General features: G+C 42.2%; 1 protein-coding gene across 1 annotated transcript in view; it reads left to right on the top strand.

The window, feature by feature from the left end:
* The first annotated feature begins 10,238 nt into the window (after positions 1-10,238).
* The window catches only part of LOC128734064 (rho guanine nucleotide exchange factor 18), a 45,930-nt gene continuing 30,400 nt past the window's right edge, over positions 10,239-25,768 (top strand). Inside the window, exon 1 of the mRNA XM_053828054.1 lies at positions 10,239-10,351. Within this exon, the coding sequence (XP_053684029.1) occupies positions 10,348-10,351 (4 nt within the window). The 5' untranslated portion in view covers positions 10,239-10,347. The remainder of the gene's footprint in view (positions 10,352-25,768) is intronic.

Genomic DNA, 25,768 nt, shown 5'->3' with positions numbered 1-25,768 from the left:
ATTAACATGTGTTAATAAAAATTAACTGGTGACAACTTGCATTATTCAATGGCGGTTTACGGGCTTTCTCGTTCCGTAATAGGAAATGACTCGTGCGTCGTGCCATCAAACGGTGGCAGTCTTCTGCATTAATTTTAGCAACAGCTGGCGGGTCGCCCAAACGATGCTCGTATAGGCGGCCTGAAACAATTTGTTTTTGTATTAAATCGAAAAAAAAAATAATCTTAACACTTACCTTCAACATATTCAACTTTTTCTGGGTCCAAAGCAGTCTTTGCTCCTACGTTGTTCTGTACACGCTTAAAAAATTTGACCCACTTTCACGAAAAGTGGAACAGCTCAAAACATGCGTATATTTTACACACTATTTTGAGTAACTCTTACTCCTTTTATGAGTTCCACCGTAGAAGCTCATTAATGAGCAATCTTTACTCAAAAATGAGTGCCATTTCACCCAAAACTGCGTAGTACTTACACAAATTACGAGTAAATTTAACTCAGTTATGAGGTCGACCTAAACTACTCAGAATTTAGAAATTGCCATTACTCAAATTTTTGGGCTGTTCCACTTTTTGTCATAGTGAGTCGGTTTTTACTCATTTTTGAGTTGAAAGTCACTCATTTCTGAGTTAATCTTATTCATTCGCGGGTTAAATTTTTTAAGCGTGTAAGCTTAGATGAAGCCCACGGCCATTTGGATTGTTTGAAATCCGTCCAGTAACCGATTTTCCTGCGAACCCTTCCGGCCATATTTCCACCATTGATAACTTGATAAATATATAGTCGCTTTTATAGCCAGCGGCCGAGAATTTCTGCAGCTGCTCACGGACGGGGTACCCAGGAATTTCCGTGAAGAGCGACTCATTCGGTCGGCCGATTACTTTGGTACTGAGTGCTTCGGATAAGTGCACAAGCCTTTTCAATGCGGTCTTATACTTATTCCGAATTCGCCTATTTGATGCACTAAGCGATGCAACCGTTTTTTGAACAAAAATATAACAAGTTCTGTTATTTCTATCTAATTAAGATATATTTTTGTTATATGTTTGTTATAATCATTTACTCGGGTGTACATCCCAAGTAACATTTTTGTTGTATAATAGCTTATCAAGCACTTGTTCTACGGGAATTAGCCGTACAATAGTCAATAGTTTAATAAGCTGTTACGTGGGATGTACAGGTAAGAAGTAAAAGATTCATCTGGTGCCAACAACTTGAGTCTTTGTGAATGTAATTCCTTTAAAAACTTAAAATAAAATGCGAATTGTGATTACGTAGAATGACGAGTTGGCTCCGACACGCTAATTGTTATGGATATTACACAAAAATAACATTCCATTCCAACAGACGGAGAGAACGGTAGAACTAGATACCGTTATAAAAAATAAATTGAATCCTGTATTCATTTCAAAGGTCAAGCCAACAAAGCATGAGCTATTTAATATTTTTTGCTTTAATTTGATATTCATATCGTTAGAATTTTGTCACAACGAAGTTTCGTGAGAAACCTTTTTCCAATTCTCAAAGCTTCATTGATTGTTTTATTTTTATCAGAAAATGATTTTACACAGCATTTGTAAAGCTGAGAAGAAAAAAAATGGAATATTCAACCATGAAGAAGTGTTGTTTTTCTAGATGTTTGTAAACAACTTGAACTTTTCAGGATACGACATGCCCGTTCAACCAAATACATTATTCCTACCTAAAAGGCGCATTTTACCTATGAGTATTACGTAAATCAAATAAGCACATACAGTAGATAAATGATTTAAAAAAATGCCTTAACAGAAAGAGTATAGTAGGCGGGATAACATGGTGACACACGTCAGCAATCAAACAAGGAACAAAACTAGAACATAACACATCCCATTCTGTGGGTAGGGACTGTTAACTGTATAGGATGATGAGAGTAAAAAGTTCTTCTTAGATTGCAGATAGATAAGTACTAGAGTACATCAACGCACTGTAAATTGAGCACACTAAAAGCTAAGCAAAAAGTGTGCCTAAGTAGCCTTAGTCTCCAATCGGTCAGTAATTGTACAATTTATTGTTGTTTAATAGAACCCGGATCAATACTCTTAGAACCGATCCACTCTTTCGCCGCTTGGGCAACGAATTTAGGAGCCTCAGTTAGATAGAATTCTAGCATATGTCTCGTTTACTATCTTGATTAAACTTCGGCGAGAATTTGAAACACAACCAGATCAAGTAACGAATAGTAAATGTTTACAACACTCTTCAAATATGTAAACTTTGGGAAATCAGCGTGTGACTTAAGTTAAGCATCACTCTCGAAAGAGACCACCCAGCTTGTTTGCGTTGTCAATAGCAGCTATCACTATCAATTTGTTCGTACCGGAACAAATTCCGTAATTAACACATTACAAACAACATAAAACTATATTTGCTTTGACTGAAGTTTTTGGAGCGTCTTAGTAGAATACAAAACCTGAAATTAAATAAAAAGAAAACTATTCCAATTAAATTCTACTATCTATAGTTATTCGCGACAGATACGTATTTCGGCTACGACTTACAGGCTTCATTAGTGTCTGTTTTCGAACTCGTTCGAACTAGTTCAAAAAACAGACACTGATGAAGCCTGCAAGTCGTAGGCGAAATACGGATCTGTCGCGAACAAATATAGATACCTAGTAGAATTTAATTGGAATAGTTTCCGTTTTATTTAATTTCAGGTATATTTGCTTTACAAACATGTTATCCAATGAATTTAGAAATCATGATAAAATATCATTAGCTTGATCGCATCGTTTTTACGGTGTTGCCCGTTAGAGGGTTAATCTAATCTGCCTGTTCTCTAGTTAACAGCTTTGTAAATAATTTTCAAGTAGAATATAACGATATCAGGGGATTTATTTAATTACTACCTGCTGCCTACTTACTTTTGATTACTTACTAAGTGAAAGCATGTTTATACTTTCAAAATGCATTTCTACACATTTCCCACACTTTACGCACATGGTCTTGTATTCGGGTTGAAATAATAAGCATTTGCACCTGATAACATTTGATCCCGTACAGACTTTCTGGCGCTCGTTATCTTTGGACCGTTCGGAACAAAAACTCCTGGTTACTGTCATCTAATGATACGGTAAAATCTTTCTCATGCTGACACATTCTGCATGTGTAAAAGTATAACTGTTCATTCACGTCTTTTACGAAAACATTGAGATTATCAATCTATAAAATTATTATAAACAGTTTATTTAGAAATCGTGTTTCCAATCAAAAACTGAACAATTTTAAACTTGGAGTAATAAGCTCAATGTAACTGATTGTAGGTCTCAGATTATAGGACTATTCTTCAATAAAAAAAATGCTTCCTTCATATTACCCTATACTGTGTAGAGCGTTTAATCTTGTTCCGCTCCCGGGCGGGAATCCCGTTCTCCACAGCATAACTCACGGTGGCACAAAAATAAGTCACATTACTCTACACGGAACGAGCGAATCACATTTCAAAACAAAACTCCTTCGATGCGAGTGAGAGTATTTAGTGTCTATCACTAACCGCACCGGCAAACTCAGAAGGCGATTACGGTCTAGCAGTCTAATTCAGGCATGGCGGATGATAGTGATCCGTTCACACTCTAATCACGTTTCCCGGTGCTGTCAAGTGGTGATTCCGGCTCGACAAAACCGGACAAAACACACGCCTGAACGATGCCGCCAACATTAGGTCGCTAAATGATTCATCTTTTGATACGCGCCGCGCGCGCCTTGTACAGGATGGGACGAAAGTGGAGGCGGGCGTCGGGTCTGGCACTCACGCAATAATCTCCCGGTAGTGTATAGCAAAACAACACGTCGATTTCATCTCGTAAAGCGGCGCGCTTTGCACTGGCAGGCAGTGCGGGCGACTGAACGAGGCCGTGGACGAGTTCGCTAAAAGGATTTTCGGACAGATTCGCGTGTAGCTGAATGAGTTAATTTGACCGCTGTTTTGCATCAGCAGCAGCGCCAGTGGTTGGGAGGCGAGCGTGCCAGGATTGTTTTGTTCTAGCGGTCAACCTTCCGCAGTTTGATGTTTGTAGTATATTTCATAATACGGGTTAAGATCGGTTGCATGCTATCAATCCTTTCCCGGTGGTGCGGCACGATGTTTTGGCCCAAATCGACACGGAACAGTTTTGTTTTTTGTTTTAATGTTCGGTAAAGATAGTAAAAGTATACATTTCAGTTAAGTGGCAACGAAACAACAAACTTAAGTAACATTACATATTATCTATCGTTTTCCTATAACGGACCGAACATAAGTTTCATTTTTGTTTACGTTTAGAATTTTCATTTCCAGAGTTTCATAAAAATTACAGACAGACAGACAGACAGACAGGCAGACAGACAGACAGACAGACAGACAGACAGACAGACAGACAGACAGACAGACAGACAGACAGACAGACAGACAGACAGACAGACAGACAGACAGACAGACAGACAGACAGACAGACAGACAGACAGACAGACAGACAGACAGACAGACAGACAGACAGACAGACAGACAGACAGACAGACAGACAGACAGACAGACAGACAGACAGACAGACAGACAGACAGACAGACAGACAGACAGACAGACAGACAGACAGACAGACAGACAGACAGACAGACAGACAGACAGACAGACAGACAGACAGACAGACAGACAGACAGACAGACAGACAGACAGACAGACAGACAGACAGACAGACAGACAGACAGACAGACAGACAGACAGACAGACAGACAGACAGACAGACAGACAGACAGACAGACAGACAGACAGACAGACAGACAGACAGACAGACAGACAGACAGACAGACAGACAGACAGACAGACAGACAGACAGACAGACAGACAGACAGACAGACAGACAGACAGACAGACAGACAGACAGACAGACAGACAGACAGACAGACAGACAGACAGACAGACAGACAGACAGACAGACAGACAGACAGACAGACAGACAGACAGACAGACAGACAGACAGACAGACAGACAGACAGACAGACAGACAGACAGACAGACAGACAGACAGACAGACAGACAGACAGACAGACAGACAGACAGACAGACAGACAGACAGACAGACAGACAGACAGACAGACAGACAGACAGACAGACAGACAGACAGACAGACAGACAGACAGACAGACAGACAGACAGACAGACAGACAGACAGACAGACAGACAGACAGACAGACAGACAGACAGACAGACAGACAGACAGACAGACAGACAGACAGACAGACAGACAGACAGACAGACAGACAGACAGACAGACAGACAGACAGACAGACAGACAGACAGACAGACAGACAGACAGACAGACAGACAGACAGACAGACAGACAGACAGACAGACAGACAGACAGACAGACAGACAGACAGACAGACAGACAGACAGACAGACAGACAGACAGACAGACAGACAGACAGACAGACAGACAGACAGACAGACAGACAGACAGACAGACAGACAGACAGACAGACAGACAGACAGACAGACAGACAGACAGACAGACAGACAGACAGACAGACAGACAGACAGACAGACAGACAGACAGACAGACAGACAGACAGACAGACAGACAGACAGACAGACAGACAGACAGACAGACAGACAGACAGACAGACAGACAGACAGACAGACAGACAGACAGACAGACAGACAGACAGACAGACAGACAGACAGACAGACAGACAGACAGACAGACAGACAGACAGACAGACAGACAGACAGACAGACAGACAGACAGACAGACAGACAGACAGACAGACAGACAGACAGACAGACAGACAGACAGACAGACAGACAGACAGACAGACAGACAGACAGACAGACAGACAGACAGACAGACAGACAGACAGACAGACAGACAGACAGACAGACAGACAGACAGACAGACAGACAGACAGACAGACAGACAGACAGACAGACAGACAGACAGACAGACAGACAGACAGACAGACAGACAGACAGACAGACAGACAGACAGACAGACAGACAGACAGACAGACAGACAGACAGACAGACAGACAGACAGACAGACAGACAGACAGACAGACAGACAGACAGACAGACAGACAGACAGACAGACAGACAGACAGACAGACAGACAGACAGACAGACAGACAGACAGACAGACAGACAGACAGACAGACAGACAGACAGACAGACAGACAGACAGACAGACAGACAGACAGACAGACAGACAGACAGACAGACAGACAGACAGACAGACAGACAGACAGACAGACAGACAGACAGACAGACAGACAGACAGACAGACAGACAGACAGACAGACAGACAGACAGACAGACAGACAGACAGACAGACAGACAGACAGACAGACAGACAGACAGACAGACAGACAGACAGACAGACAGACAGACAGACAGACAGACAGACAGACAGACAGACAGACAGACAGACAGACAGACAGACAGACAGACAGACAGACAGACAGACAGACAGACAGACAGACAGACAGACAGACAGACAGACAGACAGACAGACAGACAGACAGACAGACAGACAGACAGACAGACAGACAGACAGACAGACAGACAGACAGACAGACAGACAGACAGACAGACAGACAGACAGACAGACAGACAGACAGACAGACAGACAGACAGACAGACAGACAGACAGACAGACAGACAGACAGACAGACAGACAGACAGACAGACAGACAGACAGACAGACAGACAGACAGACAGACAGACAGACAGACAGACAGACAGACAGACAGACAGACAGACAGACAGACAGACAGACAGACAGACAGACAGACAGACAGACAGACAGACAGACAGACAGACAGACAGACAGACAGACAGACAGACAGACAGACAGACAGACAGACAGACAGACAGACAGACAGACAGACAGACAGACAGACAGACAGACAGACAGACAGACAGACAGACAGACAGACAGACAGACAGACAGACAGACAGACAGACAGACAGACAGACAGACAGACAGACAGACAGACAGACAGACAGACAGACAGACAGACAGACAGACAGACAGACAGACAGACAGACAGACAGACAGACAGACAGACAGACAGACAGACAGACAGACAGACAGACAGACAGACAGACAGACAGACAGACAGACAGACAGACAGACAGACAGACAGACAGACAGACAGACAGACAGACAGACAGACAGACAGACAGACAGACAGACAGACAGACAGACAGACAGACAGACAGACAGACAGACAGACAGACAGACAGACAGACAGACAGACAGACAGACAGACAGACAGACAGACAGACAGACAGACAGACAGACAGACAGACAGACAGACAGACAGACAGACAGACAGACAGACAGACAGACAGACAGACAGACAGACAGACAGACAGACAGACAGACAGACAGACAGACAGACAGACAGACAGACAGACAGACAGACAGACAGACAGACAGACAGACAGACAGACAGACAGACAGACAGACAGACAGACAGACAGACAGACAGACAGACAGACAGACAGACAGACAGACAGACAGACAGACAGACAGACAGACAGACAGACAGACAGACAGACAGACAGACAGACAGACAGACAGACAGACAGACAGACAGACAGACAGACAGACAGACAGACAGACAGACAGACAGACAGACAGACAGACAGACAGACAGACAGACAGACAGACAGACAGACAGACAGACAGACAGACAGACAGACAGACAGACAGACAGACAGACAGACAGACAGACAGACAGACAGACAGACAGACAGACAGACAGACAGACAGACAGACAGACAGACAGACAGACAGACAGACAGACAGACAGACAGACAGACAGACAGACAGACAGACAGACAGACAGACAGACAGACAGACAGACAGACAGACAGACAGACAGACAGACAGACAGACAGACAGACAGACAGACAGACAGACAGACAGACAGACAGACAGACAGACAGACAGACAGACAGACAGACAGACAGACAGACAGACAGACAGACAGACAGACAGACAGACAGACAGACAGACAGACAGACAGACAGACAGACAGACAGACAGACAGACAGACAGACAGACAGACAGACAGACAGACAGACATCGTAAACACGATGAAAATGCGAAGAAAAGATAACAAAAAAAACATGAAAAGAACGATAAAAAGAAGACGAATATATGGCAGAAATACGACGAAAAGACGATGAATAGACGTAAAAATGACATCAAAAACATGCCAAAATGTTAACAACAAAACCGACAAAAAAAAGCGATAAACATACCAAAAGATAAAAAACGACAAAAGGATGGCGAAAATACGATGAATAGATAGCAAAAAGACCAGGAACAGAGTACAAAAACACGACGAAAGATGACAAATGCAAAGAAAGGACAACAAAGAGATGACAAAAGACGGCGAAAATACAACAATAAGATGAGGTAAAGACGACAAAAGAAAGAAAAAAACAGCGAACAGACGTTGGAAATATGGTAAAAAAAAGTCATGGCTACCCAGGTAACCAATAAGCATTAATATTGTAAATTGGCATCCACAATTCTATTTAAATTCTTCTTGTAGGTGACTAGCTGCAAATAAGCATTGTCAGCACTATAAGAGGGCTAGCAGTAAAGTAGCCGCAAAGAGGTTATGAAGACACTATAAAACGACGGCAAAATAGAAACAAAAAATGCCAAAAAAGGCTGCAAATAATAATAGAAAGACGCCATGATGAGCAATCAAAGCATCATTGAAGACGAGAAAAATCAACAGCAAATCGCTGAAAAAAGACGAAATAAAGATGCTATTTAAAAAGAACAAATGACGACTAACAGACGTTTAAAGACAATAACAAAAACGGCAAGAAGGAAAATAGAACGAACAATTAAAAACAAAAATGAAAAACCTAAACAACGAAAACTGAAAATCGGGCATCGCTGGCTTACATGTGATTATTTGATTGATAAATTCTGACAGTGTTTGATATTTAAACTCGTTTCTCTATTTTTCATGCTAATCAATGTGTAAAAGATTTTCCGATCGATCAGTGCAAAAATATTATTAAACAACAAGCAAATCGCTGAGTTAATCGCTCAAAACCTGGCCACTTTTCGTGTTTGGACTTTTCTGGAATAATACTCTACTTAAGACCTAGTCCTATCCAGCTTTTTACGAGCCATAATGGCGGACGTGTTCGTAATATTTGAACAGCATTTTTGACAGTTCCCTAATACATCGCACGTTTTCTTTCCGCGAGTTCACGGTAAAACTAAAGGAATGCACGGAAAGAAAACGTGCGATGTATTAGAGAAATGTCAGAAATGCTGTTTAAATATTACGAACACGTCCGCCATTATGGCTCGTAAAAAGCTGGATACGCCAAAATCAGTGGATATTGAATTAAAAGTGTAACTGATGCACCGTAATTTTTCATGTCGGAAACATAAAGGTAAGGTAAATCCAAGGTAAATCACAATAATCACGTTCTCTAGCACATTCACAAAAAGTTTTCCGTTTGAGTCGCCGTCGTGCTTGCTTTGACAGCTCTGTTTGACAAACGTCATTCCTTGCGTCATTCGCACTGGTGGAGCAGCGAGCCAACTCATCCGAGATCGGAACACCCATCGTTCGCTTATGTTGCGTGTTGCCCGATGGCACTTTTTCCAGTGTAGTGAAGTTTTTCGTCTCTCCTTCGCGAAGTGTTGGCTGAAAGTGCATTGGAAGCGAATAAAAATCGAATTTTTGCCAAATTTCCGCTGCGAAAAGCTCTAATATCTGCACGGACCGTTCCGGGAGAGACGATGTAATACGCGGATCGTCGAGTGCCACCAGTGCGACACGTATTGACGGTACGAAACGAGTGTGAAAATTGTGTTCTGTTGGGGGTACACTGCTTTTTGCCTTTTCTAGTCCAAAATGTCGATGATGGTGGTGTAGAAAGAGCTACAGGTTCAAACTTTTTCCTCCCCCGTCGATGTGTCGTGTTTTTCGGGGTACCATTCTGTCCTTTCATGTGCACTTGTGCAGAGAGTACCGTTTCGGATATGTTAGATCTGGAACGAAGCCCGAAATTCATTCAGCAGCAACAGGAAAGGTACCTGTTGTGTGTATATTTTGTGCACCGTTCAATTGTGCATAAAAAGTGACGAGCCAATCGCTCCCCCCGGAAAAGTGGCGAGCGAGTAAAGAAAGAATAGTGACAAGAGCCTTGCGCGAAGAAAATCCTGTGCTGCCCGTGTGCTACCGCAGTTAATGAGGCTGATTTTGTTCCTGTAGCTCTTAGCTTTCGTAAGGATGTCAAATCCCACGGATTAATCTGCACTTTGCTTGTTATTGCTTTTGTTTGGAATGTGTGAGTGTAGTGTAAAATAAGCTGCTAAATGCGTTTTGCGTGTTTTTACGTGTAAACATCTTTGCTCATTTTGGTTCCATAGAAAATTAAGTACACGAAGTGGTTCGTGGTTCGTTGTATGTGAAAAGAATTCCGGCCAAGAAGAAGGCCACAGCGACTGCAATGAGAAAGTTTAATGACTTGTATATTTTGTGCAATTCTCTGCTCTTCCTGCTAACGTAGTTAATGTTGTTGTCTTCTGCGTCAAGAACGTTGCGAAAAGATAATTAAATTGTGTTCCAACTTTACCAACAATGGAAACAACAAGTGTGCAAAATTCCCTGCTCCATCTTCGTCGGTGCCATCGTCGAGAGCAGCCAGCACCCATTATTAGGCCGTAGAAGCTCTTCACATTGAGCAGGAATCTCATCAGCCAGCGCGAACTTACTATATTTTCATATCTAGTACACTTATCGTTACTGTTTGCTGCTTTTTGTTGTTTCTCCCTTTCCCAAAGTGTTTGCCCAGAACAAGAAGGGCGTAGCAGAGGACCAGAGGAAGAGAGAGAAAAAACAGTTAATTTAGTTTTTATTAAAATGGATAGTAAAGATCGGCTCGCTTCGGAACAGTTGATACTGTTGTCGTCAGGTAACCATTTTCGGTTTATTTTCACCCTCCTAATATAGGCATTGTTTCCCTACTTTTTGGATGGATTGTGTAGTGTTCACTTACCGGAAGCGGTGGGACTAGCAGTTTGGGTCAATAAGTTGCTTTGGCTCTCGTGTAGTTTTTTAGCGGTCAAGTCGTTTTTAACAGTTAGCTGCTGATATTTGTTTCTATTATATGCTTATTAACTTCCGAGGCAGCTCATAGAGCTGCTGAGGGTAACAATAATTATTCAGCGTTAATTTTGTAGTACATTCTAATCTATTAAAAACTAAGTAGGCCCTTGTTACATAACATTTCTTATTTTCATTTCTTTTTGTTCTCGTATGTTTATTTTTTTAAGTAAACAAATCTACAGCTTTTTAGAAATTTTAAAATCTATATTGAATTCTTACGTTAGGTACAACAGCTGTCCTTAATTAAAGGGAAGGAATTCAATGATTACCAAATAGGAAGGTCGACTTTGGTTACTGAACTCGCCTTCTGAGTTACGAATGCTTTTGTTTAACAATATCGTATCCGAATTTCTTTGCCCAGATTGATGTCCGGGTTTGTAAAGTCAAATCATGTAAAAAGACCAACTGATGAAGGTTCTAATGTAAGGTGCTACGGAGAAATAACAGCAAACAAGTTTTGACTTCTTCAGCGATAGCAAAGGCGGAAATGGCGAAGACATCGGGTGCTCCTGATCCATCGAGAACAACGTTCAGTACCGCAATGAAGTGCTCCAGAACAAATTTAATTCCTCCCATTTACTATAAAAGAGTTTCACTATCTGCCAGAAAACAAAGTTACTTCCGACCGCTGGTTTTTGATGTATGAAGATCTCTTCAGAATCTGTCAAATCTACGCAACCGCTACCATAAAGTACCAATTGTGCGCGGGCCTTAACGAAAAGTTTCTTGACCATACACTGCCACATTCGACCAAATCAACCAGTAATTTAGTTTAAAACCGGTTTGAAAGTTTGGTTTTCATTTGCGGTCTAAAATTAGGAAAGCACACTGACGTTGGAATCGGAGTTCTTGCATAGGTTGAATCTGAATCCCCTGATATAATCAAATAATTCCGCAGTTAACTTTACAAACAACGCTTGTTTATCTGATTGCTGCCATCTCAGTCGTCCTGGTCCTGTTCACGGTGGTTTGGAAGGAGTCTCCCAGCCTGCACTTCCAGGCAAGTATGCGTGTAATACAAAATTTTCTCTCGTCGATGAGTCCAACATTTTTAGCTTCGTTCCGTCTACAAGTCCGTACAATAAATTAGTGGATCCTGATCGCAACGAGTCTCCTCTTCGTCCTACTCTACAACCGGGCCGCACTGTGGACAGCACCATGGAAGCGCCCGGCCCTCCCAACCCAGTCGAGCTAATCGCAGCCCGCGCTCATCACAGTCGTCCCGGTCCTGCGGTTGGTTGTGGTGTGGGAGTCTTCCAATCCGTAGCCTCAGGCGAGTACCCTTGCAACCCAAGTAATGAACTTCCGGTACCTGATACTCCGATTTTTAGTTCGTCCAATATGCAATCAAGGCCGGACCTTGCGCGCGGTGATGGTGCCAATGGCGATGTGCTCATCTACTACCAAAACGCTGGAGGGATGAACTGCGACGTGAACGAGTACCTCCTGGCTGCATCTGATGGCTGCTACGATATCATTGTACTAACCGAAACCTGGCTCGACTCTCGAACTCTCTCGTGTCAGGTGTTTAGTCCCGACTATGAAGTTTTTCGATGCGACCGTGGGCCCAGAAATAGTCGGAAGTTAATGGGGCGTGGCGTGCTTGTCGCGGTTAATCAGAGACTGAAAGCAAAACTGATCGAAAATGATCAATGGGGCAGTATTGAGCAAGTGTGGGTGTGTATCGAGTTCACAACTGCAGGTTGTTCCTGTGTGGAATTTACATCCCCCCGATCGAGTACGAGACGAAGGTCTGATCGACGTTCACTCCCGCTCGGTTATGTCAGTGATCGACTTGGCAACAGCAACCGACGAGCTCATTATTATCGGTGATTTTAACCTACCAGGACTTTTATGGCAACCAGCCAGTAATGGTTTTCTCCATCCGGATCCCGATCACTCCATTGTGCACAGTGCAGCATTACGGCTTCTAGACTGCTACAGTTCTGCCATTTTGCGACAGATCAACCACGTGACCAACGAGAACATTCGCTGTCTGGATCTTTGCTTCACCAGCGCACAGGATGTTGCTCCAGTCGTTTCGCTCGCTCCGTCGCCACTAGTTAAGCAAGTGAGGCATCACCCTCCACTAGTGCTTACCCTCAGCAATCACCACTCGAATCTAACAAAAACTATCCCCTCTGTTTCGTATGACTTTCGAAAAAATTCTTCGCCACTATCAACTGGTTTGATGTTCTCGACAGAAACGATGCCGACAACGCCGCCTTGACTCTTTCGCACATAATTGTGCACGCAACCGATCGTCACGTACCCAAGGTAGTACATTCGTCAAACAGAAAGCCCTGGCTGACCCGCGAGCTTCGCATGTTGAAGACTGAAAAAAGGGCTGCACTTAGGATATATTCCAAGTTTCGTACCCGCTCACTGCGTGATCAATACATAAAATTAAACACCGTATACAAAAGAACCAGTCGGACATGCTTTAGACGACACCTGCGGAGAATCCAGCGCAATCTGAAGGTGAAACCAAAAACGTTCTGGAAGTATGTTAGCGATCAGCGCAAGGAATCAGGCCTTCCATCAACTATGATCCTCAATGGACAGGTTGTTTCGGAGCCCCAGTATGTCTACCAGCTCTTTGCCGATAAATTCGCCAGAACCTTTTCCGACGAAATCATCCCGGACGACCAAATCTCCCAAGCTGCAATGTTCCACTAGTGACTATGAATACTCTGTGTGCGCTCAACATCGACGAAGAAATGATCTCTCGAGCCGCATCAATGTTAAAATCATCGACTAAATCCGGCCCAGCTGGTATTCCGTCTGTGTTTTTAAAGAAGCACATTGAAGACCTGTTAATCCCTCTCCGACTCGTGTTTGGTCTATCAATCACAAGCGGAGTATTTTAGCTTGAATGGAAAACCGCCCAAATGTTCCCTGTGCATAAAAAAGGGGATCGGAAAGATGTCAACAACTACCGAGGAATTTCGTTATTGTGTGCCATTTCCAAGTTATTTGAGCTTGTAGTCATTACTCCGCTGCTGTCGCACTGTAAACATTACTTGAGTGACGACCAACATGGATTCATCGCAGGCAGATCAACCACTACAAACCTCCTTTGTCTCACAACATATGTTGCCGAAAGTCTAGCGGATCGTGCTCAAACGGATGTCATTTATACTGATTTGTCTGCGGCGTTTGACAAAATCAATCATGCTATTGCGATTGCTAAATTGGAGAGACTCGGTATCAGCGGCAGTATTTTGCATTGGTTCAGTTCGTACCTCGTAGGTCGCCAACTGATTGCGACTGTTGCAGGTTTTGAATCAAATGCGTTTCTGGCCTCATCTGAAATCCCACAAGGTAGTCATTTGGGACCGTTAATCTTCCTATTGTACTTCAATGATGTCAACTATGTACTCAGAGGTCCTCGTTTATCCTTCGCCGACGACTTGAAGATGTACTTGAAGATACATTCCAAGGACGATGCAATTTGTCTTCAACAAGAGCTTGAGACTTTTACGAATTGGTGCAATCTGAACTGCATGCTCGTCAATCCTGAGAAGTGTTCCATTATTTCTTTTGCCCGGATCAGAGAACCCGTCATTTTTAACTACAAGCTTCGCGGTACAGAAATCCAACGTATCGAACAGGTAAAGGATCTCGGCGTTATTTTAGATAGCCAGTTATCGTTTAAACGGCATATTTCTTACATTGTGGACAAGGCATCCAGAACATTAGGATTCGTCTTCCGCATCGCTAAGAGCTTCACTGACGTCTATTGCCTCAAGGCATTATACTGTGGACTCGTCCGTTCGACTCTTGAGTACGGTTCCGTTGTCTGGCATCCATATTACCAAAACGGGATGCAAAGAATTGAATCAGTTCAACGCCGCTTCTTACGCTTTGCGTCTCCGTCGTGGGGCGATTGATCTAAACGTGCATCCCAGGGCACTGCGGAACAACTCAGTGCTGAGGATACCTTTTCAACGCACCAACTACGGATGAAACAGCTCATTTACTGGTATACAGCGAGTTTTCAATCGGGTTGCATTCGCTTTTGATTTTAATTTGTCACGTGAAACGGTCCGTCGTAACTTCTCTATGTTTTTTTCAACAAATGACGACTAAGAAAATTGTTAGTGTGTGTAATTTCTTGACTGTGATTATTATTAGATTAATCTACTTATCCATCATTGGGACTATAGTCTGTTGATATCGACTTAATAAATAAATAAATAAACGAATTTCAGCGTCTGTTAATTCTAAAGTGCTGATCGGTATGGAAAAAGCAAAAGTTTTCTTCGGTGCAACTCCAAAAATTGAAAGCAACTAAGGAGCTTACCCGCGATAATTGTTTGGTTAGCCTCCCTCAATAAGTCATTGCGGCGTCCCTCAACTTTTATTGAAAAATCTGTATTGGCCCGCATCAAGCCTATTCCTGGGTTCGACTGCCGGAGATTAACAAATCAAAAGTCGTAAGGTATTTCCTACGCATTGGAATCAACTGATATACTACATACGTGACAGCTATTGCACCATAGTCCGCCATGTAAAATATTCTGTCAGATGATTTGTCAGACTTATGCTAAAAGTAAATCCAGAGAGAATGAAATTGGCTTTTGGAATTGACTCCAAATTTGTGCAGAAATACCGCCATTACCTGTTGGACCTGGCAATGGCACTTACTCGAATGAATTAGATATGGATTTTTTCAGTTTTTGATATCAGGAATAACTACCGAAGGCGTGAATTTGATTTTCAAGGCAGCGTACGATACAGTCGATCGAGTCGGTCTAATCAAGCTGCTGTGATCGAATCCATGGGACCGAAATGCGGGAAATCATCGCGGCAAAAGGATCACCAACGGAACAGATTGCCAACCGGTTGGTAACCCAGTTTCAAAAGTCGCCCATAAAATACTTGAATCGGGCGGTTAACGGTAGCCGATAATTCGACGAATATCTTGAAACATGGACAGACCAGACAAAAACCCATGTGATTGTCTTTTTCTACGCTGCGGATTTATTTTCTAGCGGATTTGCTAAAGAATCAATCAGCACCCTAGAACGATCGCTATTGAAACAACTCAAAGACGACGCACGGAGCAAAGAAGTTGAAAAATATTTTAAACTGACACGATTAAGTTCCTATAAAAAAAGAATTACTTTAAATTCAGGAGTAATTTGTAAGTAGCCGTAACCGTTTATGTTTAATTTATTTATGGGTAAACTCAAAAATAAGCTGAAAGTTAAGTAGTTACTACCATAGAGAAGATGGGAACGATACGTCCATGATATTTTTAGTATCAAAAAATAAAGGAAAACTAGAAACAACTTCAGTAAACGTAAATTATATGCGCAAGGACATACGCTTCACGTAGGAACAGGAAAAAACTCCCACATAATTGTAGTAAGACAATCTGAAAACTTTGGGAGTTTGTAATTTGAATCAACACAAAAGTTCGTCAGAACACCGACTCCAACGGCACAAAAATGAAGGAAAATAGCAGTGAAAGACAACCAACCAATAACACGGTCTTCCCGCCGGGAAATGAACAAATTTGAAATACAAATTCTCTATACCAGACAAAACAGTGCCAGGATTTTGCTTCACACAACTTTATATCAAAAGTGGCAGAGCATATAGGATAACAGGATCGTAGCAACTGACCTGACCGTAGAAATTGTCCTGTACTGTAACAGCTTGCTGCGAAGTCTGTCGTTTAAAAACAAGGTCAAGTTTAGATAACGGAATGCAGCACCTGGGCTTTGCTTTGTTTTGCATTTTTGGCAGAACATATTTTTAATGGATTGATGTATCTAAAAAATACGTCACCGCGTACGTAGAATCAGGTCACTCGATGCTTATGCTCAGGCTCCTCATAACCCTTCCTTCGTGCTGAATTCTATACTGCCCCGATGGATCCTGCTTGACGGTGAAAAAGTCAATATTATAGTTAAATGTACTGGTCTGACACGCCAGGGATTAGAATTAGAAATTACAATTAGAAACAGTACTGTCATGAGGAACGTGGAAAGATAGAGCAAGTATCGCCGGAAGGATAAACCCAAATAGGTACAAGCACGCATAGATAATTAATATTAAGCTCAATGGCGTTTATCATCCTTATTTTTATGACGGCCATATCCTGCATTCGTACGAATAGTTCACTTCGAACCAATCGGAAAGCACTAGGATTATATTCGAAAGAGCAAAAGAAAGAGACGGTAAAATTGATTGGAATGAAAACAAGAACCCAATAATTAAACATATTTCTATTAACTATCTACTTTTACTAAAGTAAGGGTAGGATAAATCTGTTCTCTGCCGTTGCCTCCGTTGTAAAGGGTGTCCCACATCAAATTGCACCACGAAAGAAACGCTGTAGAAAATTACCTAATTGACCGATCCTTTTCAAACTTTCAGACAACAAAATATAACCCATTAGTAAGCTTTTGGCCCATTGGTTTCATTCAGCTTCAATACCATAACCGTATACTCGCACCTTATGCTTAATTCCACTCAAAAAGTTTTGTACAATCTAGCAGCAGCTTCATCTGTACAGAAATCCACTTTTTCTTCATGACTTCCTCAGACTTGACCTCATTGGGATGCTTCCGTAGTGCCTGCTTCATAATAGCCTAGTATTTTTCGATGGACCTTAGTTCCGGTGTGTTGGAGGCGTTCATGTCTTTGGGTACGAAGGTGACTCCGTTGGCTTTGTACCACTCCAACACATCCTTTGAATATTGGCACGAAGGTAGATCTAGCCAGAAGATCGTAGGGCCCTTGTGTAACTTGGACAGAGGAAGCAGATGCCTCTGTGGACACTCCTTGAGGTAGATCTGCCCGTTTACAGTTCCGGTAGTCACGAACGGCGGACTCCGTTTGCCATATGATGTATTTCTTGACCAAATCATGTATTTCTTGGCACAAACTATGAAACTTTCTACATCCTTAATTCCTCCGGAACAATAAACTTGTGCTGGGCGGTGAAGTACAGTAGATCCGGAAGCTGCCGGAAGTTCGCCTTGGCGTAAGTCTCATCTTTCATGATGAGAGAGTTGAGGATTTTCCAGATGCTAGCGCAAAATAAATTCGCGACGTTGCTTTTCGGGTGACGCCATTTTTTCCAGTTTTCGAAAAACTGACCGCGATAAAAATAGACTGTAAGCAATACACTCTCAATTACTTCTATGCAAATTTTCAAGAGAAAATACCTAATGAATATTTTTCTTTGATGTGGGACACTTTAAAAGCTACGGTTAAAAAAAATATTTGATGAATATTTAAACAGTAGTGCGAAAACTAACACAGGGTCGAAAACAAGATCCCTTACCCTACTGGGCCATTATAAAAACTAATTGTTACGGTTGGCAGACGCTAATAAAACCTACCAGTAGGAGGCGAATTTCGTGGCTGTATTATTAAAATTGTCTTTCTCTGCATCATTGGAGTTTGATTGGATTTTCAGGTTTGATTGGAGTATTGTTCTTCATTCGTGTTTCAAGGGCGGGGGGGGGGGGGGGGGTGCGATGTTAGGCATACAGATGATGCGCCTATTTACATTACGCATAATGGATGTTAACCCTTAAATGTTTACGCTGAAAAAATTTAGTTAAAAGGAAAACTTACTTACCTAAAGGCGGTAAACATAATTTACTTTGGGGATGTTTTTCACTATGTTGTTTTAAAACAACATTGCGCATTTAAGGGTTAAGCATAATTTACAAAACTCCGCTGTTCTATGAATACCCACTTGAGCCAATCATTGCTCCTTTATAATACAACGAGAACCGAGGCCGCCCATTTAACTTAAATGTATTTCTGACTGAAGTTTTTGGAGCGTCTTAGTGGAATACGAAACCTGAAATAAAAAAGAAAACTTATCCAATTATATACGTAGTAAAATTATGCCTGTCGTCCATTATGCCTAAGTCCATCCAACGTCACGAAAGTATCTACTATTGGTACGCTTGATCACTCCAGCGTCTTTCGAATCAGTTTAATCTACTTCATTATACATTCGTTGTACTAAATAGTACGTCACCTTGCAGTCTGAAAAGAATAACATGCAAGAACTAAGGTTTAGATCAATTAGGTGTATCTAGAAGAAGGGTCTTGAGATCCGGCGGCGTATTATTAGCGGAAGTCGTGCTTACTATGAGCTTCAGAGGAATTGCGTGGGTAATGCTCGTGGAGGACCTGCGAGTGCTCGGAGTTTTCGAAAGATGAGTGCTAAGAACGATCTTCGACGGCGAGCCGCGGCGTATAGGATGTATGTCAGATGAACGCGGAGGATGAACCATGAACTCGCATCGCTCTATGGCGAACCCAGTATCTACTGATGGACAGATACGATGAGCAGGGCATGTTGCAAGAATGCCGGATAACTACCTTGCAAAGATGGTGATTGCCTCAAATCCGGTAGGAATAAGACGACCAGGAGCGCAGCGACCAATATGGTTAGACCAAATGGAGCGAGACCTGGCGGAGAATACTCGGTGCCCGAGGAATTGGAGAGCGGTAACCCACAATCGAGTTAACTGGAGAAACCAACCCGGTAACAATGTGACAGCTCCCATACTAATCAAACGTACCTAAAACTGCTGGTTCATGGTTCACGACAGATGTTTGAAAGCGGCGTAAATATCGAAGAAAGAGTTTATTATCATTTGTTTTGGCAAAAAATCCCTTGCGCATATAAGATCTGAATTGGTTTATTATTTCAATAGAGTATTTTACGAACTGACAACATTATGTCAAGTATCAAAACGTTTCCGTGGTAATGACAATAGCAGCATACCTGGTTCTTCTGTCATAATAACATGCTCTATTTGGTTCTGTCATGTAACAGAGTGTTTTTTGTACAACTGAAACGATCTCTATTGCTTGGATTTACTCTTGAATTTTGCTTAACTTGTTCTGTTAATGACAAAATCGATCCAGCAATCATGAAAGAGCATTTCATTTTGAATTGCGCAGCGGATAACTTTCAATGAAACACGCAATATTTAAATACTTTAGAGCAGACAACTCGTACACAAGAGTGACAATCTTGTAATAAACACCGCTTTTTATCTTGTAAACAAATCAATCAAACAACCCACCAAGAATTCAAACAGTTTTACCGAAAACATGAAACAATGCTGAAATAATCAATACGCACTTTTCAAATCGTTGTCCAGACAGCTTTTTGCGTTCACATTTAACGTAACAAAAATTAACATTTCCTTTGGAAATCGAAGGTGCGTCAATTTTGACCGGCACGTAAAAACGATCGTCGCGACATTTTTGACACTGGCGGGTGTTATGGGAAACTGTTAATAACTGTCACTTTGTTACGGGGTAGGGAGAAACCTTGTTCAACTGGCTTTGTTTTAGGACGGCAAGCCAGCTAATGTCAAGGGAGCTCGGCGGGTCGACAACGAAAAATGTCGCTATAGAAAGCATTGCTATGGAGGGAAAAACTTCAGGAAGCTAAAAGGAGTGAGAGCTATCATGTCGGTACTTGCCTGAGAAAACACGTTGGAAACTCTCATCGCCGGTACCGCGTTCAGGAACGGAACGGATCTGATGGCAGGAACTGATCATACGGTCGACGGGACAGCGAGGCAGGTTTCCATCATACTTTTTGTTGCGTGTTCCTTTGGTGGAATAATAGGAGCAGTAGTGGTCCGGTAATCGTTATCCGTAGGAGCAAGATTTATACTTACCAAAATTAACGTTCCGTAAGCCGTGATCGCCATACCCATACGCAGGGACCGGGACGACTGTTTAACGCTGGCGGCAGCAGTTCGACTGCGGTGAGGGGCGTGTTAGGGCTTAAATGTCGTTGCGTTCCAGCATTCAGTTCAGCGATGGAAGCTTGGCAGTCCTGCATTCGGAATCTAAGACCCTTCTTGCGGCGATTCCAGAGGTCTGTTGAAGCACTGAGAATGGCTCGCTGGGGTTATCTATATATGTATAGTTGTCGATGGAACTCAAAACGTGTCGAAGATCAAATACAGGACACGAAGGAAACGCCGCTAATAATGAAAACCCTCGACTCTGGATATACGCACCCTTGCTTGAGTCGAGCGGAAGGGGCTGCGGAAGATATTATAAATCACGAGCTACAGGCACAACTTGGGCATATTCCCATGAAAAGAATTCTTTTCAACAACCCCATTGGCACCAGGAACAGAAGAACCCAACGTGCAAGATGGCTCAACCAAATTCAACGCGACTTGCGACTTCCAAGACGCCTGGGAAATCCGCAACGAATGGCCTAAAATCGAGTTGAAAGGGACACGAGCCCCCCCATGATACTATGTTGGCAACGAGGTCATTGTCGACCTTCAAAAGTGGATGGTTCAGTATTGCAAAACGAGTGCAACCATTTTAGTTAGTTTGCAGGTAGATTTTTTAAAAGTTCCCAATTAATATTTTCAGAGCTTGTAGGTTGTATAATTTGTAGTTGTGTAACGCACCTGCCCGCTGCCAAAGAGGTTTTGGCATTCATTAAAAATTGTTCCAAAAAGTTGGCCGCAAAAGTCCGTGGCAAGCGAGGTTCCTAGTAGAAACAAAGATAGGATGAGCGGAGTCTTTTGACGTATGACGTATGACGTATGGGTGTCATTCCAAAAAAATCGAAAAATGCGAGCGTCACGAAAAATGATAGGTTTTAAGCGCTAATAGCTCAGCGGTTTTCCGATCGATATTCAATATTTTTGCACCAATCGATCGGAAAATCTTCTAAGAATTGACCCAAATGAAGAAAAGTATGAATTCTTGATGTTGAACCATTGAAAAATTGAAAATAATGAACCTATGTTTAACCAGAATTCTCGCTTCGTGATTGGTTGTTGGAAATGACGTCATCAAAAGTAGTAACGCGTTTTCACACTTCGGCTTATAATTCAGTCAATTTTCAATAGATTTCCAAAATATTTACACCAATCGATAGGAAAATCGAATTGGAAAATATAGAAAACTTGATTTTCAATGCGCGTCATTGAAAAATTGAAAATAACTCTAACTCGGTCGTTCTAGAAATTGTCGCTTGGTTGGAATAATTTCCAATTATTATCGAACAAGTCTTGGTACAATTCAGGTATCAACGAGCAAGTCGAAAAGTAAATTCCATTTAATTCTACTACAACAAAGTTACAAGAGAATTAAATGGAATCCTACCCTTTCTCGTTGATTGCTATTTGCTTTGATAATTCCGGCTCATTGCTCTTTTGTTCAGACTGAAATTGAAATGCTCAAGTTTCTTCAACGTAGATGATGGAAAGACGGACCATGAAAAATAGGCGGGACCGATTCTTGTCGCTTGCTCTGGTACATAATACGAGGTAAGCCGGCGAACAGCATTATTCAAAAGCTAGTTGAGCTACTGCCAACAACTTACGGGCATGTCTGGACGCGACAAAGGAGGAAGCATCAAGGGCAAACGAAAGTCACGCTCGATTCGTGCACGTCTTCAGTTCCCGGTCGGTCGTGTTCATCGGCTGCTGAGGAAAGGAAAGTATACTGAGCGTTTTGGACCTGGAGCACTCGTCTCGCTGCCGTGATGGAATATCTGGCTGCTGAAGTTCTGGAATTAGCAGGAAATATGCTGCTCGCGACAACAAAACGACCAGAATTATCCCACGCCACTTGCAGTTGGCCACTTGGAGTGGTATTTCATCGTGATTCATTACCATACACGAACGGCTTCGTTGATCGCATAGCTGCTGTGGCTTTCCGGTTGGTCCGTTGCAACAAACCGTGCCTGGTTTGCGGTTATTGGTACTCCAATTTACCGAAAAGAGAATTACGTTAAGTGCCTTAGTGCAGGCGATTCCCAACCTTTTTCGGTTCGCGAAACCCCCGAACGGATTTCCCTATACTATTCTGCAGCGAACTAAAGTTTTGGCGAACCCCCATTTGGGAAACGTCGCGTTAGTGCAAGTTTATTGCAAGCTGGAGTTATGATAATCAAACATTCGGTCCTTTTAAGGGCCACAACGATTGAAGGGCTTATTATATTATCTTGCTCAGTTAATACCATAACACAGGCAACGAGGGAAAAGTTGAAATTTTCACCGTTGCGGACGACCAACAAATGACGGAAACAAGTTTTTTGGTTACGGACGACATTTTTTGCGTCTTCCAAAACGTCTGCAGGTTGTAAATGCTTTATTATCAGTGTTCTTTTGTAAGCCGCAGAAAAATTGCTCAAAATTTTCAACTTTTTGAAAACTCTCGTGTACCGTCTGTCGATTACCAGAGGAAAAGCACTATTCAATGTAGAAACAGATCATAAAAATTTATTTACTGTTTGGTTTAGAGTGACTTCGTTTCGTTTTAATAAAATAGATTCAATCTATACCTATAAAGAAGGATTTCTGTCTGTCTGTCTGTCTGTCCTGTGTTCCTTATAGAATCAAAAACTACTGAACCAATCGGCGTGAAAATTTGCATGTAGAGGTTTTTGGGGCCAGGAAAGGTTTTAGTGATGGTTAGAGACCCCTCCCCCCACTAAGAGGGGGGGCTCCCATACAAATGAAACACAAATTTCTGCATAACTCGAGAACTAATCAAGCAAATAGAACCAAATTTGGCATGTGGGTGTTTTCGGTGACAAGAATTTATTCTAGGGTAATTTGAGACCCCTCCCCTCTTTATAAGGGGAATTATAACTCCTCTCCCCTTTAAGAGGGGGGGTTTCCATACAAATTTCCTCATAACTCGAGAACTAATCAAGCAAATGGAACCAAATTTGGCATGTGAAAGTTTTCGAGGGCAAGAAAATTTTCTATGTTGAATTAGGACCCCTCCTCACTTTAAGAGGGGGGGGCTCCTGTACAAATGAAATACCAATTTCCTCATAACTCGAGAACTAATCAAGCAAATGGAACCAAATTTGGCATGTGTGTGTTTTTGGAGACAAAATTTTTTTCTATGATGAATTGGGACCCCTCCCCACTTTAAGTGGGGGGGGGCTCCTACACAAACGAAATACACATTTCCTTATAACTCGAGAGCTAATCCAGCAAATGGAACCAAATTTGGCATGTAGGTGTTTTTGGAGGCAAGAATTTTTTCTATGATGAATAAGAACCTCTCCCCACTTTAGGAGGGGGGGCTCCTATACAAATGAAATACAAATTTCCTCATAACTCGAGAACTAATCAAGCAAATAGAACCAAATTTGGCATGTGGGTGTTTTCGGTGACAAGAATTTATTCTATGGTAAATTGAGACCCCTCCCTCTTTATAAGGGGAATTGTAACTCCTCTCCCCTTTAAGAGGGGGGGCTTCCATACAAATTTTCTCATAACTCGAGAACTAATCAAGCAAATGGTACCAAATTTGGCATGTGAAGGTTTTCGAGGGCAGGAAAATTTTCTACGGTGAATTAGGACCCCTCCCCACTCTAAGAGGGGGGGCTCCTGTACAAATGAAATACAAATTTCCTCCTAACTCGAGAACTAATCAAGCAAATAGAACAACATTTGGCATGTGGGTGTTTTTTTTGGTGACAAGAATTTATTCTATGGTGGATTGAGACCCCTCCCCTCTTTATAAGAGGAATTATAACTCCTCTCCCCTTTAAGAGGGGGGGCTTCCATACAAATTTCCTCATAACTCGAGAACTAATCAAGCAAATGCAACCAAATTTGGCATGTGAAGGTTTTCGAGAGCTAGAAAATTTTCTATGGTGAATTAGGACCCCTCCCCACTTTAAGAGGAGGGGCTCCTGTACAAATGAAATACAAATTTCCTCATAACTCGAGAACTAATCCAGCAAACGGAACCAAATTTGGCGTGTAGGTGTTTTTGGAGGCAAGAATTTTTTCTGTGATGAATTAGGACCTCTTCCCACATTAGGAGGGGGGGCTCCAATACAAATGAAATACAAATTTCCCCATAACTCGAGAACTAATCAAGCAAATAGAACCAAATTCGGCATGTGGAGGTTTTTGGAGGCAAAAATATTTTCTACGGTGAATTAGGATCCTTCCACACTTCAAGAGGGGGGGCTTCTACACAAATGAAATACAAATTTCCTCATAATTCGAGAACTAATCAAGCAAATGGAACCATATTTGGCATGTGGGTGTTTTTGGAGGCAACCATTTTTCCCATTATGAATTAGGACTTCTTACCTGTTTAGGAGGGGGGGGGGGGGCTCCCATTCAAACGAAATACAAATTTGCTCATAACTTTAGAACTAATCAAGCAAATGGAACCAAATTTGGCATGTGAGAGTTTTAGATGGCAGAATTTTTTTTCTGTGGTGTATTACGACCCCTTTCCCTTTTAAGAGGGTGGGCTCCCATACAAATGATATACAAATTTCCTTATAATTTGAGTACTAATCAAGCAAATGGAACCAAATTTAGCATGTAGGAGATTTTTGAGTCTTGAATTTATTTTATGATAGTTAGAGACCTCTCACCCCTGTGGTAGGGGGATATGGACTCTCATACAAATAAAACAGAAATTTTTGCGAAACTCAAAAACTAATCCAACTCGAGAAATTCGAGACTCTTCCATAAAACATTAATCAATAACAAGACCACAAAAACTATCTATAGTAACACTAGATCATTCAGGACGAGCCTGTCGCGAGTGTTGCCGGTGACCCGCCGTCGGAAGC

Source organism: Sabethes cyaneus, chromosome 2 (assembly GCF_943734655.1).
Source record: "Sabethes cyaneus chromosome 2, idSabCyanKW18_F2, whole genome shotgun sequence".
NCBI classification, from domain to species: domain Eukaryota; kingdom Metazoa; phylum Arthropoda; class Insecta; order Diptera; family Culicidae; genus Sabethes; species Sabethes cyaneus.
The sequence above is the reverse complement of the archived record's forward strand: the minus strand, read 5'-3'. Positions and strand labels throughout refer to the sequence as shown.